Source organism: Pteropus medius, unplaced genomic scaffold (genome assembly GCF_902729225.1).
Source record: "Pteropus medius unplaced genomic scaffold, Ma_sr-lr_union100, whole genome shotgun sequence".
In the NCBI taxonomy this organism is placed as follows: Eukaryota; Metazoa; Chordata; class Mammalia; order Chiroptera; family Pteropodidae; genus Pteropus; species Pteropus medius.
Window position 1 is genome coordinate 15,467,272 of NW_024342473.1, and position 18,889 is coordinate 15,486,160.

Sequence of the window (18,889 nt, forward strand, 5' to 3'; positions counted from 1 at the left end):
TGAATTCATTAAGGGCAATGTTTTCATTTCAGTTAGGTTTTAAGAAGACACAACTGAAGTATGTTGATGTATGTACTTTACTGTTGAAAAAATTGAAAAATTTTTTCTCCATTTTAGCTTAACAGTAAAGATCAAGGTTTGCAAAAGACTAGTAATTCATCTCTGGAGGAAATAATGGATAAAGCATATGACAAGTTTGATGTTGAAATAAAAAGCGTGCAGCTACTTTTTGCAAGAGCAGGTAATACGTTGCTCAGCTTTTAGGTCCTGAAATTATGTCGAGGAGCTTTGGTGAATATGTGTGTGCATGTATGTCAGACCTAAACAGGAGCATTATCAGTGCAAATCTTTGTCACAGTTACAAATAGAGATTTAAAATTTGGCTATTTTTCTTAAGGTACTTAGTACCATTTTAATCTAAGTCCAGTTATTGTCTATTTTTTTTGTAATGTGACTGTGAAACTTCCCAGAACACAAAATAGAAGTTGCAGTTGGCTCAAGTTCCTTTGTTGTAGTGTTTTTGAGATGTTTCCGTATTGTTTTCCCTTGCTGCCTTCATTTTAAAATATTTTACTATATTAGCCTTAGTCCTTATTTCACACTGTGGATTAGTCTTAAAACCATAAAGGCAATTAATTTAATTATTTTCCAGAAGCTTTCTTGTTTTCTACTGCTTAAGTAAAGAGTGCTGATTTTTTATGCTTGTTTAGTTTCTAGAAGCAATATTTGCTAATATTCTTGAGTATATCACTTTATAGTAGGTCACTGGAGGAAAAGACATAATCTCTGTATAGAATGTATACTCTAGCAGGAGTGATGAGTTTTATTAAAATGTAAATATATAAATATATAGATTTTTTTTAATATATGGAGCCTATTAATGCCTTAAAGTGAAGTACCTACACAGACCATTAAAATTGCCATTCATATGTACTCAATAAAAATTTCCTGAATTATAAGTGATGAAAGATGTTCAGTCATTGCCATTAGTTAAAATCTGTGTAGGATTTTGTTAGTCATTGCTAAGTCTGTTTTAGGGACCTTCTTATTTGAAGGAAAGTGATTATTACACTTTTTTTTGTCATAAAATCTTTCTTGATAAAACTAATTTTTGCTTTATAATTGTGTGCTAGACCACTTGCACACAAAAACCTTTTTTTCTGTCATTTTTTTTAATTTTAATTTTTTCACTGCAACAACCCACCCTGATCTCCAATTCTGTAATCAAGGTAATACATTCCTGAGTTTTTTTCTGTTTGCTTAAAAATGCAAGATGTTATATAAACAGTCTCCAAATAAATATTTAAAAGTATTTTTATATCACAGTCTTTGAATCCTGTCAATCTGCATTAAAGAAATATTGGTTATTTAACTTGTATGCTGAAAGAAGTAAAAGTTGGTATTCATTGAATATGTTTATTAACTATTTTCTAATACATTAGAGTACTTTTTCATATCTGATCTAAAAATAATTATTTAATAAATACTAGTTATTTAATTAAAAAAATTTTTTTAAGAGGAAAACTGGAAAAAGTGTCGATTTCAGCATCCATCAACTATCCATATTTTGCAACCCATGGATTTTCATGTTGAGTTGGCCAAAGCAATGGTAGAAAAAGACATTAGAATGGCCAGGTAATGTATGAGTTTTCTTTATGTTATAAATCAATGAGGTGAAATATATCTGTATCAGTTATTGGATTTTAAGAAAGCAAAGCTGATTTTCTGAAGGACAGAAAAAAATGATAGTTTTATAGCAGAAATACATTTTTAAGAAAATGTGTTTCAATTATATATCACCTCTCTTATTTCAGAACTATTTGGACTTTTACATTCTGTAAAAGTTGATTATCTCTGTTTTTGAATCCATCAAATCCAAGGTTTAATATCAGTAAAATAAAATATCAAAAAATGAGAGGTTCTTTTGATTATGAAACCATATAAAATCTTGAGAATAATCTAAGGGAAAAAAAAGTGGGAACTGAATTTTAAATTTAGGTAATTATGAAATATATTTTGCCTTCTTAAAAACAGCTTTACTGAAGTATTATTGACATTCAGTAGGGTACATCTGTTTAAAGTATACAAATTGATAAGTTTTAACTTATTTATATATCTATGAAACCATCACCACAGTCAAGATAATGAATACATCCATCATCCCTCAAAGTCATTATGCTCCTTTATATTCTCTCCCTCCCATCCTGACCTGCTAACTCCTCACCCCTCAATCCCTGGACAAGACTGATCTGCTTTCTGACACTATAGATTTGTTAAAATTTTCTAGAATTTTATATAAGTAGAATCACACAGTTTTAACTCTTTGCTTGGCTTCTTTCGCTTAGCATAATTAATTTGAGATTGATGCATGTTGTATATATCAATACTTCATTGAAACTTTTTATCTAACGGATTTTAAACCAACCTTGCATTACTGAATGAACCTCAGTTGGTAATGACGTATTATTTTTTTAAGATATTGCATTTGGTTTGCTAAAATTTTGTTAGGAAGTTTTACATCTTATTAGGGATGTCAGTCTGTGCTTTTATTTACTTGTATTGGTACCAGAGTGCCAGGGTAATGTTGGCATCATGGAATGAATTTTCTGGAAGAAGTCGTGTGGAATTGATATTATTTTTTCCAGTGAAACCATCTGGTCTTGGAGTTTTCTTTTTTTTGGAAGGGTTTTACCTGACTCAATTTCTTAATCGGTATAGGACTATTCAGAGTATCTGATTTTTTTTTTTTTTTTTTTTTGAGCGATTTCTTTTAGTAGTTTGTCCTTTAAGGAAGGAATTTGTCCATTCTATCTTAGTTGTTGAGTATATCATTATAAAATTGTTTATACTTCCACTATTTTAGTACATGTAGACTCTACAGTGATGTTCTCTCTCACTCCTGATATTTGTAATTTATGCCTTTTCTTGGTTAGTCTAGCTAGAAGTTTATCAATTTTGTTGCTCTTCTTCTGAAGGAATCAACTTTTTGTTTCAGTTATCTTCTCTATTGTGTTTCTGGTTTTTTTTATTTCATTGATTTCCGCTCTCACATTTCTTACTGCTTTTTTTCCCTGCTTACTTTGGGTTTCATTTGTTTTACTTTTAGTTTATTAAGGTAGAAGGTAAGACCATTGATTTGAGACTTTTCTTCTTTTCTAATATAGGCATTTAGTGCTGTAAGTTTTCCTTGAAATACCGCTTTACTGTACCCCACACATTTTTTAACTCTTCAGTCAATAAGCTGGGTATTTGTAGGTGTTTCCTCATTTGCTTCCCATGTTTCAGCTGTCCTTTGTTTACTGATGTCCAGTGTCTTTGAAATCATTGTTTGATATGTCTTGTCTACTTTTTAGTTACTTTAGATGGGAAGGTTAATCCAGTCCCTCTATTTGTAATACTTTTAATTTTATGTAATATTTCAGAGGTAATGACGAAGCATTGTAAAATTTTATGGTGCTTTTCAATTTACAGAGTGCTTTTGCAGAAAGTTCAGTCTTTTGAGCTAGGAATAGCCAACTGGGCTCTTTTGAACATTAGTGGTTTGTGCATTATACAGAAAAGTCTTCATTTATTGGTAGGCATCTGTCAGCTTGAGTTGTTTGCAGCTTAGTTAGGAAGTCAAAGATACACAACAACCTGAAAGAGCTTTATGAGCAGCAAACAGCTGCCACAAAGCTGTTGAGACAAACAAACTTAGGCAGTTAGGTTGAGGAGAGAAGCAGGATAGACGCAGCTGCCAAAAAGTAAGCAACTGAAGAAAGTATAACAGTGATTAGGCAATGAGTAAAACAGATGTCCGTATGGAACTTATATTGTAATCAGAGGAGACATAAAATAAACAAGTGTACATATGACACGTCAAATGTTGACAAGTAGTATAAGAGGAAATAAAGCAAGGCGAGGGGATAGAGTGATATGGCAGATACAATTTGATGTTTATAATGAGAAATCTTTGATACTAGGAAAGTCGAAGTGCATATAGTGTGTTTGGTTTTAAAAAGTAGACAATTATATTTGAAAATGTTTTCATAAAAATTAGTTAATTAAGAATGGCTGCGTAAGAAGGATGTATTTAAATTATCTGGAAACTTGGGTTACATAGAACTTCCCATTCCTTACAGCGTTGACTAAATGAGATATTAGATTAAAACATGACTGTGGTAACTTCAACCCCATAATGCAGCCTCTTCTCCAGTCCCTTCCCTCCTCTATAATATAGAGAAGCTGGACCTTGAAAGCTTACTGTTGAATTGTATTTTTAGATTTAAAGTATCAGGAGGACTTCCTTTGATGCATGTGAGAATTTCGGACCGGAAGATGAAAGATGTGCTATGCTTGATTAACAGTATACCCTTGCCACAGAAATCATCTGTACAGTCTCCTGAGAGACAGGTAAATGGATATAAGAAAAATGCTCAGTCTCTTTACATTTGTATTTATGGTGAGTTCTTTTTCATCTTTCTGTGAGCTGTTTTACCTTTCAATATTTTTTAGGGCCAGTTTCACTTATTTGACACACTTTTGAGGTTTAATGTTGATTCTATACAAAACTGCTTATGGCATTGAATAAATAAGGATTGCAACTTATTTCACTACTACTCTTTTAGAGCGGTGGTAGAAATCAGTTTTAGGGACTAAAGGGAACAAAAATACATAAATGAAAAGAAAAATGTCTTTCAAATTTATGAAATGTTTTAAATAAAACTAGATATAGAAATTTTAAAAATATCGATTAGTGTAAAATTTACTTATACGTTAGACTTAAAAGTTCTAGAACATAACTGGAATTGATCTTTACAACCTAAAATAAACGTTGGATTTTCTTTTATTTCGAAATGAAATTTGAGAGAGCCAACTAATGCTTATATTATTTTCTAGGAACCTGTAAAAAAGCTGCACAGTTAATGTAATAGATAGCAACTACATGGCAACAATGATAAGTAGACTCATCTACTAGATTGCACATAGTTCTGCCCTTATAACTGCAGGTGGTAGTCTTAATAATAAACTTCAGCCAACCATTATTTAGTAGATTGCATAATGTACTTCAATGGAAGAGTTGTATATTGTGTGAGTATGTGTCTTTCCATCTTTCTATTATCTTATTACTTTTTCAGTATGTCTCATTTATATACATTTAATCCTGCTAAATTAGCATTTCAAGAAAATTTTTGTATCATTTGCTAGGTATCCTCAATTCCCATTATTTCAGATAGGACAGAAAAGCTACTTGGTACATCACTGTTGCTAGATGGAGTGGAATCAGGTAAGGAAAGTAATATATTCTTTATTAAATCAAGCCTATAAATTAGTATGTAAAGATAAAATTTTCAGAGAATAAAGGAATTTCGAAAGTGTTATAGTAATTTACTGGTTTTAGTTCTAGTTGTGCTACTAACCAACACTGTGACTTTGAGTCACTTTTTTTTTTTTTTAAGCCCAAGTTTCTTCATTTGATTAAAAGGATTTTTGTGAATGACAATGCTGAAGATTTTAAATAAGCTACTTTTTTTTCCTTTTGCTGAAGTTACTACCTGATCTTTTTGTCTAGCTCTGGCATAACTGATCTCTTTTAATTTTGCATTAGAATATAGGTGTCATGAGGACAAAGATTATGTCTGTCCTTGTCACTCTAGTGTTCTTAGTGGCTGGTACAGACTTATACATGATAGATGATACCTAAGAAATATTTTATTGAATATTGAATGATTTAAAGTGAAAAACAGCATTAGTGAAAAAAAAAAATAGGGCAGTTAAATTTTATTTGTGCTTTTCACTGGCTAGATTGAGTCACTTTGTGGGACTTAGAAAAAGTCCCACATTGAAACTATATTCTGGTTCTGAATATGAAGTTTATATCTGATAAGTGAATTTTACTTTTGAGAGATTTAAGTTTGAGTGTTTTGTGTGGCTTACAGTAGACATTCTCTAAAGTCAAATGAATGTCTTCTTCCTTCAGAATCTGATGATGAATATTTTGATGCCGAAGATGGAGACATAGAGACTAGTAAAAGTATGAAAGGATCAGAACGAAAAAAAGTTTCAGAGGCCCCTAATGAGGAGCTCATTAATCTTCTACTGAAGTTTGAAATTAAAGAGGTATGCACATTTTTTGCCTATAAACAAATATATTCTTATCACTATTTTTGTAAACTATCTCATGCTAGACCCAAATATTAGGTATATTTAAAATGTGCTACTCTCTCTGTCTTCCCTAGCTGCCCCCCACTCATCCACACATACAGTTCCATGAAAATGAAATGTTATTTTGTGAAAGCTGATGTAAGTGATCTAAAGTATATATAATCTATTCTGGAAAAGCTCAAGACTCTTAATTAGGATTGTCTTTTCTTCAGAAAATTTCTGTAACTTTTTTTTAAATTTTTAACCTAAGTAATGTCATTCATTGTCAAGTTCCTAATTTGGAAAAATGTAAACAACCTAAATTTTTATAATGTCTTTATAGCCATTAAAAGTCATATAATAAAAGGAGACACTGACATGGAAAGATGTTCACAATATATCTTTATTTGAAAAAAAAAAGGAGATTACGATACCAAAGACATTATGATTCCATTTAGAAGCCATACAAACATAGTATTGTGGGTTAGGAATTCTGGAAAGACCTAGCTTAGTAATTTTGCATATAGTCTTTCACGTGCCTACAGTCATATTTGACTGATGCTACAGTGACCCAAAGTGTCAGAGGGGCCCAGAGGTGACTCAGTCATGAGGCTGGTAGTTGATACTAGCTGTTGGCTAGGAGCTTAGCTGGGATTCTTGACTGAAATAACTACTCATTGACTCCCGAGCATGGCGTTCTCAGGGTAGTTGAACTTTTAACATGGCAATTATCTTCTCAGAGTGAACATTTCCAGATGGGAGTTTTGTGGTCTTTTTTGGAAGTCATTATAGTATCACTTCCTCTGCACTCTATTAATTGAGGCAATAACAAGCCTGCTCAGATTTAAAGGGAACAAAGACCTCCATCTCTTAATGGAGTATCAAAGAACTTACATGTTTTAAAAATTGCCACATATATGTTTTATTTTTCATCTGCTAAATGTACTTACTGGCTATTATTTTCAGAATAAATTTGAATAGTAGTGTAATAGTGAACATTTTTGTCTTACTTTTTACTGAAATAGGACCAAATGTTTCTATTTCGTGTAGCACCAAATGTGATTTTTGTTTTGAGATACAGGTTTAAGAAAATCATATTAAGGAAGACTCCATACATTCTATTTTTACTAAATTTTAAAATGTAAATTAACGATATAAAATTAAATCATGATTTATACATATATATGTACACACATTTATATATATATATATATATATAGTTATAGTTATAGTTATAGTCTCAATAATAGGATTTAACATGATAATTTCCAATCATAGTAAATAATGTTATGGTAGTAGAGGAGTGTGAACAAAACTTCTACTATTCTCATGATGATATGTATGAAAAAAGGTATGATTCAAACTACTTACGAACTTTTCATCAGCTGTCCTGATTCTTTTAGGTGATTTTGGAATTTACTAAACAACAGAAAGAAGAAGATACAATTCTAGTATTTAATGTCACTCAATTAGGAACAGAGGCTACAGTGAGAACGTTTGATTTAACTGCAGTATCTTACCTAAAGAAAATCAGCTTGGATTACCATGAAATTCAAGGTAATAGCCATAAAAATAGAAATGATAACTAATAATAAATATAAAAACATTTTTGAGTATCTGAAATACTTTCATTTATATAATAATATTTATAATAACTAATAGCACTGTTCTAAGTATTTTTCAAATAATAACCCATTTAATCCTTATAACTGCTTTGAGAAAGGCAATGCTGTTATCTCCGATTTATATGCGAGGAAACTAAGGCAAAATTTATTTATATAATTTATCCAAGGTCATACTGTTAGTTAGTGGCTGAATCCTGGAAGTCTGGCTCTAGGTCTGTATACTTAAATACCATGGTCTGTTACCTCAGAGATTCCAACTAAATCCCCTTTATATAGGGGGTATTATTCCTATTTTACAAACAAAGGTTAAATAAAGAGATTAAGTGGTTTACTCAAGTTCATGTATCATATGAATGGCAAAACCTAACATTTATTTCTGGGTTTATAATATTGAAGTTCTTATTCTTTCTGTTGAATAGTGTCCACATATCAGAAGCGGCACCAGGTTATAAAAATCAAAATGGTAGGACATAAAATTCATTCTTTCAGAAGTGCTTATAGTTTATTTTAGCATTCATCTTGTGTGCTCATGAGATATACAAGGAATGAAGGAATGGGTTAAAGACTTATTTTTTTGTTATTTTTTTAAATAGTTGAAACTAAAATATGAGTTTAGAAGAAAAATGTTTTATGTGTTAGTTTCTAAAAGCTCTGTGTTAAGATGGAGTTTATATTACTGTCTTGGGGGAAAAAAACAAATAATAAATTCGCTAGGCTATTTTTTCCTTTAGGGCAAATTATTTCAAGGGAAAATTCTGAAATGTTTCAGAAATAGGAGTTACGGGACTACAAATAAAAGATGGATTAAATGGTAGATAAATCACTTCTCCCTCCACAGCTTCTCAAAGCAGTTCCTTTGTACATCTACATAAGGATATAGAAGACATCTGGTAGTACCTGTTGTTTTTAAATTAAAAGAAATTTAATAATTCCCCTTCCTTAAAAAATATTTTCTCTTCTATCTAAGCCTTCTCTTAGTCTAAATGAAAAATTATTTACATTTTAAAAATAGGAATAAAATATTTGCTCATAGAATTTTAGAGCTCTATATGATATTGCTTATATTTCTAGTCCAGTCTCCTTATTATATAGTTGAAAGCACTGAAGTTAAATACCTTTTGGTAAAGGAGGTGAACTAGAATTCATATTTCCTTATTTGTACACTTGTAGTCTTTCCATTACCTTACAAATACATATATGGCCTTAAAATATCTAGAGTTTTGCTTATTTTTTTAACAGATATAAAATCAAAACAAATATGTATATTTTTAAGTAAGGTGGATAATAAAGGTAGGGTAAGGATTTGGATTGGTTTATTTCTTCACCAGTGATGACCTTAGCATTTAATAACCATAAAAATATGTGCAGATAGCCTTATAAAGCTTAATTAACAATTTTTTTTAAAAAAGAAGACATCTAAAAATTTTTAAACTTAAAGACCAATTTATTTGAAATACCTTTTCTTTTTCTTGAATCTAGGATCCAAAAAGAAGCCCCTTCACTTGATTAGCTCTTCTGACAAACCTGGATTAGATCTTTTAAAAGTAGAGTATATTAAGGTAAGGATCATAGAATGTTGATATATTTATTGTATATTCCAAACTATCCTCTGAAAGGAAAAAGATGACAGATTACTAAAGGCTCTAGATGTGTATCATAAGTTTTTAATCACAGGGATATCTACTATTTCTCTTTCCATTCATATACCTTCTTTCTTTTTTACGCAAGTACAGGACTAGACTAGGATTTTTACAAGGTCACTAAATGTCTTGTCTCCAAAGATGGAAACTTGGGATGAAGCAGGTCCTACTCCTAACTTCTGAGGCATAAGTCTCCTACCTGCATCATTGTATATATAGGTGTCATTTGTCTGAGTATGCCTTATCAAAAAGAATAAAGTCAAATTGGATTGGGTTCAGCAGAGAACTGCCAGGATTGGGAAGGAACTCAAAAATATATCATATGAGGAATGCTGTAGGAACTGATGGTATTTAGGTTCATTTAAGATTAGTTGATGTGTTTAATAATTCAACAACTATTTGTTGAATGTCTTTATATGTCAGATTCTGTTAGGCATTTGGGATATAGAGATTAAATTTTTTCCTGTTCTTAAAGAAGTTATAGACTAGTAGAGAGAGATAATTAAAATATAATGTGATTGATTAATAAAGAAGAGCACAGAGCATTATGCGGGCAAGAAGGCATAAAGCTTCTCACACAAGGTAAAACTTTGAAAATACTATGCATATTCCCAGGGGCAGAACTTGACCTATGAGTAATTATGATGGGAGATAGATTTTGGATTATGTGAAAACCTCATTAAATATCAGTTTTCTAAAGATTGACTTTGTAAGAAAATTATATTTCTTTCACTGGCGATATCATAAAATAGACTTGCCAAAGACTTTATAAAGGGATTCAAGCATTAGGTCATAGGTGGGCTAGATGACTGACTATTAAACTTTCCAACCTTCGGTTTGTAATTCTGATCCCTAGCTGCATTTTCCAGAAGTAAATGTTGCCATGCTCTCCTGTGTTTGAAGGATACATTTGCACTATTATATAAATAAATGATTTGGATATAACTTTAAAATGACAGTAATATTAAATATATAATGTGTATAAAAACACCATTGTAACAATGTAAATAAATTAACTAGAGATCACAGATAAGTCATTTATTTACTTTGGTCTTAGTTTCTTCTTTAGAACATTTGTTTCTGTTTTTTAGGCTGATAAGAATGGACCTAGTTTTCAAACTACTTTTGAAAAAACTGAGCAAACAGTGAAGGTAAGAAATTCTATTAAAAGAATATATCCTATTTGAAAATGACCTACTTTGGAAGTCTCTAGGATCCTTTGAGAAATATTGACTGAGTAATTTAATGATATAATCAAGAAAAAATAAAAGTTATAAATTAAACTCCTAATTACCTACCATGCTCTATATTCATGATTCAGTGTAGTAAAGCTTTTGTTTTGCCTTATTGTATCACATCCTAATTATTTCTAAAGAATAGAATTCTATAGATGAGGGAATTTTGATTTACAGAGAACAGAGTCCTGCACACACCAAACTCACTATCATCATTTGATGCAGGATTGAGAAAGTATGTGAAATACAAGCAAGGGGAGATGTCGAATGTTTCTGGAGCCACACTTAGGTAGTTGTGCAGAGGAAGAAGAGGCAAAATGTAGTTGTGGGTTACATTAAAAAGAAAATGAGAGAAATGAGTTTTAGACTATCCTTTTGAGAGTTAGGAGAATCAGATAAATATTGGGAAACTTTTTCTAATTTTTATATCCACTTAAGTGTTTTGAAGCAATGAAAATAATTTCTTTTGTATAAACAAAGATTTAAAAAATGTTTAATTTTCTCTTAGAAAACCACATATTCTTGAAAGCATTTGTGCTGCTATCTTAGCTTTCTAGAGTCAGTTTTAAAAAATGTAATACTTTTTTTTCTATAAGTTATATATACTTTGTTTCTTTCTGAACAATAGAACCTTTATTGTGGTTTAAAATATTATTTAGTAACTGAGAACTCAGTTACAATTGTACTTTTTAATTTTAAATCTCCTGAATGTCACATTTGAAATCATTTCTTGACATAGTAATAACAAAGGGTGATTCTGGAGTTTCATGTTTTACATAATAATAATAAATAGTCAATAGCAAATTTAAAAAACCACATGTATGCCGAATATTGAGATGGCCATGACAAGTAAATTATAGGCTCCAGTGATAATTATGCTTGAGAAATGGAGTAATTAGGTTACTCGAATGAGCCCCCAAAGTGTGTAAGTGTAATTTACTCTTTATATATCCCTGTTTAAGGAGTGTGGGTTATGAATCTTCTCCTAGCTCTTTCTTGCAGTGATGCAAGCCTACCTAGGAGTCTTTTGGGTCCATGTGGAGACTACTGGTATAACTGCCTGGGAAACTAATTTTCTTTTTTAAACATTTCTAGGTGGCTTTTTCATCTTTAAATCTGCTGCTGCAAACACAAGCTCTTCTCTCTTCTATTAATTACCTGACAACCATTATTCCATCAGATGGCCAAAAGATGGATGATACCAAAGAAGTACATGTTTCAACTGAAAAGCAAAAAAATTCAGCTCCACAGAAAGGTATGAAAAACAGGTTTGTTTTTTTTCTTGTTAGTAAGCATTTTTAGAATTGTAGAGCTAAATGGGCAATCTTAGAGACCATCTAGTTCAGTTATTTACATGCCATTTTCATCATTTCTGTTTTTTCTTCAAACTGAATCATACACAGGTTCCTGATGTATAAGGCAAATGTAATTAATACTTTTGTTCTTAAAAATGTCTGGTTTTGTTCTCATTTTGGCAGTGGTAGGGGATGCCTTTAGATAAGTAATAGGGAAAAAAGACCTGTATTTACACTAAGCTAGATCTGTCTCCCCTCTTAGTGGCTCCTTAAAGGGACTTGATAGAGGGTTAGCCTTCCCTTCCATTTTACAAATAAGGAAATCAGGATTCAGAGACTTGAGGGCAGGAGTACAGAGACAGCATCTAATCGGTCAAGAGCCCAGATTTTGGATCAGAGATAATTCAGTTCAAGTCCTGAGTGCTACTGAAACTATATGACCTTAAGCACATTATTTAACTTCTCCAAGTTTTAATGTCCTTATCATATTTAAGTTCTTTTTTTTGCTTTTAAATTACAAAAGCAACACTTCTCACTATTGAAAATGTGAACTCCACAGAATATATAAAGCCAAAAAATTATTTGAAATATTTAAAAACTTTAGAATTTTGTAATTTTTTAAAAACAGCTGTGGGTCACTTAATATAGGGAAGAAACCTGAATAGAATTTAGTTACTAGGATTTCACTGTAATAGAATGCTTTGTTTTATTTGTAGTGCTTGTACCCTCTAAAGATAGTGATGTTACCAACTTCAGGTTGTTTGCCAAGTTGAATGCTTTCTGTGTCAGTGTTTGTGAAGAGAAGAACAATATTGCTGAAATCAAAATTCAAGGTAAAAGTTCTTACAGTATTAAAAGTTGTTCAAAAGATAAAGTTTTTTTCTTTTTTTTTTAAATGATAAAGAATATACAAATAGAGGGCTCTGAACTGTGAAAACTGGATAATTTTAGAACATAATTGAACTGCGTGCTTACTTAACTCTTTGGAATGTAGTTGTTGGTCAGACTCGGACCATCAAATTGAACCATACATACTGATGTTTTGCACTTTTCTGAGGGTTGTCTCAGAGGTGAAAAGGATTACTAATGTCAACGTAGGAATGCTGTTGGTAAGCTGAGATTAAGTGTCAATCCAAAATTTAGGTAATGCTTTATCTTAGTACAAATGCAAAGAAGCCTTATAATAAACCAGAAACCATAAGCCTATTTGTTCTTTTAGACAAAAGCTACTATAACTAATCTAGCTTTTTCTCTGACTCTGTCTTTACCAGCTCAATGTGATCTGGTAAAGGTAAAGAATATGTTTATTCTTGAAAAACTTAAAAACCAGAAAACTAGGATTTTTGTCTCTGTTCTTTCCAAACTGGCAGTGCTAGTCTGAATTTAATTTTCGAAACTTTTATAGCTTCCACGTAAATGGCCAGCTCTGATGTGTAAAGGATTTACTGAAATCCCAAGATAACCTATTTACACTAGATGAAATTATTTTAGAAGGTCGAAAATTCAGATAATTATTTTTTAATGAGTTTATAGGTTCCATTGTTTATAAACTAAAAATATCTAACATCACAACCTATTTATCAATTGGGAGTTCAAACATTACTAAATTTATAAAAATGTCACCCCCAAAATAAAATTATGCAATGGAAAGAAACATCTTAAGATCTTACTTTGTTAGGTCTATAGAAATTATAATAAATTTTTTCTTTCAGGACTCGATTCCTTTCTTTCCCTTCAGTCAAGAAAACAGTCTCTGTTTGCCAGACTGGAAAATATTATTGTCACAGATGTTGATTCTAAGACAGTTCATAAAAAAGTAGGTGATAATAAATAGTTAATATTTTTGATGACTGAGTATGAGATGTTATTTTGAAATATATTTTATTTTAAAAAATATTAATGAAATATATTATGTTAGAAAAATGTTTCTTTAATGATTATAAGTATAAACCCTTTTAAGATGGAATTTATTTTGTTACTATTCTCTTGGATGGAGTACATTCAAATCTCTGTTTTTCAGGCAGTGTCAATAATGGGAAATGAAGTTTTCCGTTTTAATTTGGATTTGTATCCAGATGCTACCGAGGGGGATTCCTATACTGACATGTCCAAAGTGGATGGTGTGGTGTCACTGAACGTTGGCTGTATTCAGATTGTCTATCTTCATAAGTTCCTCATGTCACTTCTGGTAAAATCACTAAGTATTCATTATTCAACTTAGAAATACTTAAATAAGGCTGATAATTATGATTGCAAATCTTACAAACTCTGTAAAGGTTATGTATTGTTCTTATCTTATATGGTATTTATGTATTAATGTAGAGATCAAATCTAATCTTTAACAGTTGAAGTCTGAATTATTTAATGATTTTTGTCTAAAACTGGAATTATTTTTGTAAGGACATAATGAAACTAGATTCTCAAGTATGAAAACTATTAAAAATGTTTTTTTCTCCATCCCTCAGTCATAAAACTATAATTATAATGAGCTCTTCTCAGGTGGCTCATAAATATGGATGGATAATCAGTAATTCCTTTCTAACGCTAGAAAAATAGGACTCAGCTGAAAGTTATCTATTGGAAAAAAATTAGTACAAAATAAAAAGATGATGTGCTTGTCCTCTTTTTGAATTTCTCCTTTTATACTTTGTGTCCGCAGAACTTCCTGAACAACTTCCAGACAGCCAAAGAGGCTCTGAGTGCTGCCACTGCCCAGGCTGCAGAAAAGGCTGCCACAAGTGTGAAAGATCTTGCCCAGAGGAGTTTCCGTGTTTCTATCAATATTGATTTGAAAGCACCAGTTATAGTCATCCCACAGTCTTCCATTTCCACCAATGCAGTAGTGATAGATCTTGGGTTAATCAGAGTTCAAAACCACTTCAGTCTGGTGTCTGGTGAAGACTACTTAAACCCTCCAGTAATTGATAGAATGGATGTGCAGCTAACAGAGCTTAAGCTTTCTAGGTAAACTTTCAGTAATTATGGATTTAAGTATTATTTAATGTTTTCCATGAAATTTTATTGACCATTGAAATGCATACACAACATACTTCTATTGCACAGAATAGTTTTTTTAAATCAACTTTTTATTTTGAAAAATCTCAAACCTATAGAAACTGCAAAAATAGTACCATGAATGTGCCCACGATCCTTCACCTAGATAACCAGTTGTTTATATTTGCTTTAACTCTATGTATATACATATTATTATCATTTAAAACATTTAAAAAGTTTTAAATTTTTATTGAGTATAATACACACATAACATGATATTTGTTTCAGGTGTACAACATAATGATTCAATATTTGTATCTATTGCAGCGTGATCACCATAGTAAGTCTAGTTAACATATATCACCACAATAGTTATAAAAATGTTTTTCTTGTAATGAGAACTTTTAAGATCTATTCTTTTAGCAACTTTCAAATATACAATAAAATGTTATTAACTACAGTTACCATGCTATACATTATGTCCCCAAGACTTACTTATTTTATAACTGAAAATTGAAACATTTTTTGAGAGTAGACATCTTTACCCTTTGCCCTAAATACTTTAGCATGTGTTTCCTAAGAATGAGGACATTTATCTTCTTATATAATCACAGTGCAAATTCCAGCTAAGTTCTGGAAATTTAACGTTGATATAATACCGTTATATAATTTGCAGTCAATATTCAGATTTTACTAGTTGTTCCAAGGATGTCCATTATCATAAATTTTCCCTCAATCTAGGATCACATAAGGCATTTAATAGTGTCTTATACTACCGAGGAGATTTCTGTACTGTTGCACACTTATTCTGGAATAGGTCTTTAGCCTTTCTTTGTATTTCATAATTGATGGCAGTTCTGAAGAGTACAGCCTAGTTGTTTCATGGAATGATTTTGAATTTGATTTCGTCTAGTGATTCTTCATGATTTAGTTGAGCTTATACATTTTAGCAGGAATGCTGTGTAAGTAATGTATTGGTAGGGCTCATAACAGAGAACACTTGAAAGTCTGTACCTGATTCATGTTAAAGTCATTTTCTGCCCCATCCAAGGAGATTTAATTATCCTGAATAAAAAAGGAATGATTATAAGGCAAGTCCAAAAAACGATCCTGGTAAAGAGCTTTATTGAGCTTCTTAGGAAATGCTGTTTATCTTGCCATTTTTTTTCTTTAATCTCTGTACCATGCACATATCAGTTTTTGAACAATTGTATTTCATGATTCCTCCCTCTGTATCTTCAACAATATGAATTTCTTTTTAAATTGATTGTCACTTATCTTTAAAGAAAAAACATTTTCTTAATGGCTGATTTATTTATAAATTATATATCATATATTTTAATCTGTCTCCGCTAGTGTAAGTTAATTATATTCTGAATTTAGAAAACAAACAGCTTTGTTTCAAATCAATGTTGAGAGCAACAACTTTTGATGTGTTTTTTTAATGATGTGTTGCATTTCCCCCATATGCTTATGTATATCTATTATTTATATTTTTCATTAGGACAGTGATCCAGCCTGGCATCTCCCATCCAGATATTCAACTGTTACACCCAATTAACTTGGAGTTTTCTGTAAATCGGAATCTAGCTGCATCTTGGTACCACAAGGTGCCTGTTGTGGAAATTAAAGGACATCTTGAGTCAATGAATGTAAGTATGTGAGTGAAAAAAACTTTGTTATTGAAATTTTAGACTCAGTATAAATAAATCCAAGTGACATGTCAAATTTTTACTGATTGATATAAGAAAATTTTCAGTATGTTATTCAACAAAATATTATTTTTAGTAGAATTTAATCTTTAGTTGTTACTTAATTTTTAAATTTGCTATATGTACACATTAGCAGAGATCTGTATGTAAATTATTTATTAATATATTACATCTCATTCTATGTATATACACACTTTTATGGATATCTAACTGCAACTAAGATCATTATAGCATTGAGGGAAATGCCTGTTTTTATATCGAAGGTGATCTTTTTATTTCATTCAGATTGTTATTGCTTAAAAAGTAGAATTTATGCTTCTCAATTTGTCATTTTTTTAAAAAATGATTAGATTTGTTTAATCATTAACTTTCACTAAAGGTCATATAAGTTAAGTAGATGAAACTCATACTGACTCATAAATCACATTTTTTTCCCCAAATCCTTTCTTATCTTTGAAAATAGAAGTTTTAACATGAAATAAGTAATGAATATTCGAGTGGGTGATAAATATATAATTTTTCAGTCAATATTAAAATTATTCTGTTTTTAATGTTCTCTATATTTAAATTGTTTCATTTAAAAATGAAATTATCTTTTAATTTAATATTTTACAGGTTAGTCTAAATCAAGAAGATCTTAATCTTTTATTTAGAATACTAGCAGAAAATCTTGGTGAGGCTACTGAAGACTTAAATAAAGTGAAACCAAGAATACAAGAGACAGGTAAGAAGCTGCCAGTAGATGACATAGTATATGTGTCTATTTTACAATTTAGGTAGGGGAAGACAGACAATAAAAATGACATTTTTTTGTAAATGGTACTTATGTGTAAATATGTATTCACAGATTGCAATTGTATTATCAAGAAAACAAGATGCTGTTGAATAAAGGCATAATTTCTTTTTTAGTTAAGCAAGTAGTCAATTTCAGACTTTTTTCTAAGTTGCATAAATTAAAAGGTCATAAAAAAAGGTTTTAAATTGATGGTTGATACCTGGAATAATTATTGAATTTGTATGTATAGCAAAAAACATTTTAAGTTGGCACTAAGTTATGGTAGAATAATTGTTCTGATTTTTAAATAAGGATTAGTAGTAAGAGCTCTGTAAGAATTGAAATGGTTGATAAATTTCCACTCAAAGATGCTGAAAAATTTGTACTTCAATAAAAATGCAAAGAGAATTTAAATCATGAGTTACAACGGCTTGTTTGACTTAAAGGCAAAGTAGCTACCAGAATTATTTTTTTAAGCTGTTTTATATGTATGTATATATACATACACATATATAATCTTTATTTTTTTTGAACAAATGGTACCATCCTACATGTGTATATATGTGTATGTGCATATGCATATCTATATATTTCTGTACTGCTATTTTTTAATTAACAGTATATCTTGGTGTTCATTCTCTATATATCTGTATCTATGTCCTATGTATAGAACTGCCTCATTCTTTTTAATGGCTGCCTGGTATTAAATTCTGTTGAAGTATTATAATTTATTTAGAAAGTCCCTGTTAATACACAGTTCAGGTCATTTTCAATCTTTCACTCTTGTTACATCGAATATCTTTGTACATACACTCTTACAAGTGCATGTATATGTGTAGGGAAGATACCAGAACTGCTGGATTAAAGGTTTTTAATTAAAAAATTAATTAAAACATTTTTTTTGACATCTTTCAAATTGCCACCACCCCTCCCATAGAACTTGTATTGATTTTGTACTCCCACCAGGTTTTTTTTTTTTTGTATATACTTTTTCAATATAGCATATTATCAGATTTTAAAAATTTTTGCCATTTTAGTAAGTGAAAAATGGTATCTCATTGAATATTTTTATTTCTATAAATCTTGTTTACCTGATAGTATCTCTGTGGTTTTCCACAGCCTTTTATCTTATTCTTGGAATTTCTTCTCTGTGCGAGGAGATTCTTCAGCTCTACTTGAATGATAATTTCCCTATTAAACTTTTCTTGACCTCCCATAACTATATCATGCCTAGTTCTGTGCTCTCTGCATATTTTATATAGGTTATTAACATTTGTTTGCTTAGTGTGATTAAGTGTTGCCTGCTTATTTTGTTTGTATTTAAAATGTAGATGTCTCTCCTACTAAGCCATGAGCTTTCTAAGGGCTGGAGCTGTGTATTACTGAGTTATGGATTTTTCACTGCCTGCAAAGTACTCATATAAGTCCTCAGTCAGTGTTTGTGGAAGAAATGTGTCAATGGAAGTGAATAAATTTCTTTTAAACACCTT

The 18,889-nt window shown here is 30.7% G+C and overlaps 1 protein-coding gene across 1 annotated transcript in view; it reads left to right on the forward strand.

The window, feature by feature from the left end:
• VPS13C (vacuolar protein sorting 13 homolog C) overlaps positions 1 to 18,889 on the forward strand; it is a 154,500-nt gene that overhangs the window by 58,409 nt on the left and 77,202 nt on the right. Inside the window, exons 21-35 of the mRNA XM_039864990.1 lie at positions 118 to 241; positions 1,518 to 1,635; positions 4,263 to 4,392; positions 5,188 to 5,266; positions 5,960 to 6,099; positions 7,527 to 7,680; positions 9,228 to 9,307; positions 10,480 to 10,539; positions 11,719 to 11,878; positions 12,635 to 12,751; positions 13,631 to 13,734; positions 13,939 to 14,106; positions 14,578 to 14,882; positions 16,417 to 16,564; positions 17,240 to 17,348. Of these exons, the coding sequence (XP_039720924.1) occupies positions 118 to 241; positions 1,518 to 1,635; positions 4,263 to 4,392; positions 5,188 to 5,266; positions 5,960 to 6,099; positions 7,527 to 7,680; positions 9,228 to 9,307; positions 10,480 to 10,539; positions 11,719 to 11,878; positions 12,635 to 12,751; positions 13,631 to 13,734; positions 13,939 to 14,106; positions 14,578 to 14,882; positions 16,417 to 16,564; positions 17,240 to 17,348 (1,996 nt within the window). The remainder of the gene's footprint in view (positions 1 to 117; positions 242 to 1,517; positions 1,636 to 4,262; positions 4,393 to 5,187; positions 5,267 to 5,959; positions 6,100 to 7,526; positions 7,681 to 9,227; positions 9,308 to 10,479; positions 10,540 to 11,718; positions 11,879 to 12,634; positions 12,752 to 13,630; positions 13,735 to 13,938; positions 14,107 to 14,577; positions 14,883 to 16,416; positions 16,565 to 17,239; positions 17,349 to 18,889) is intronic.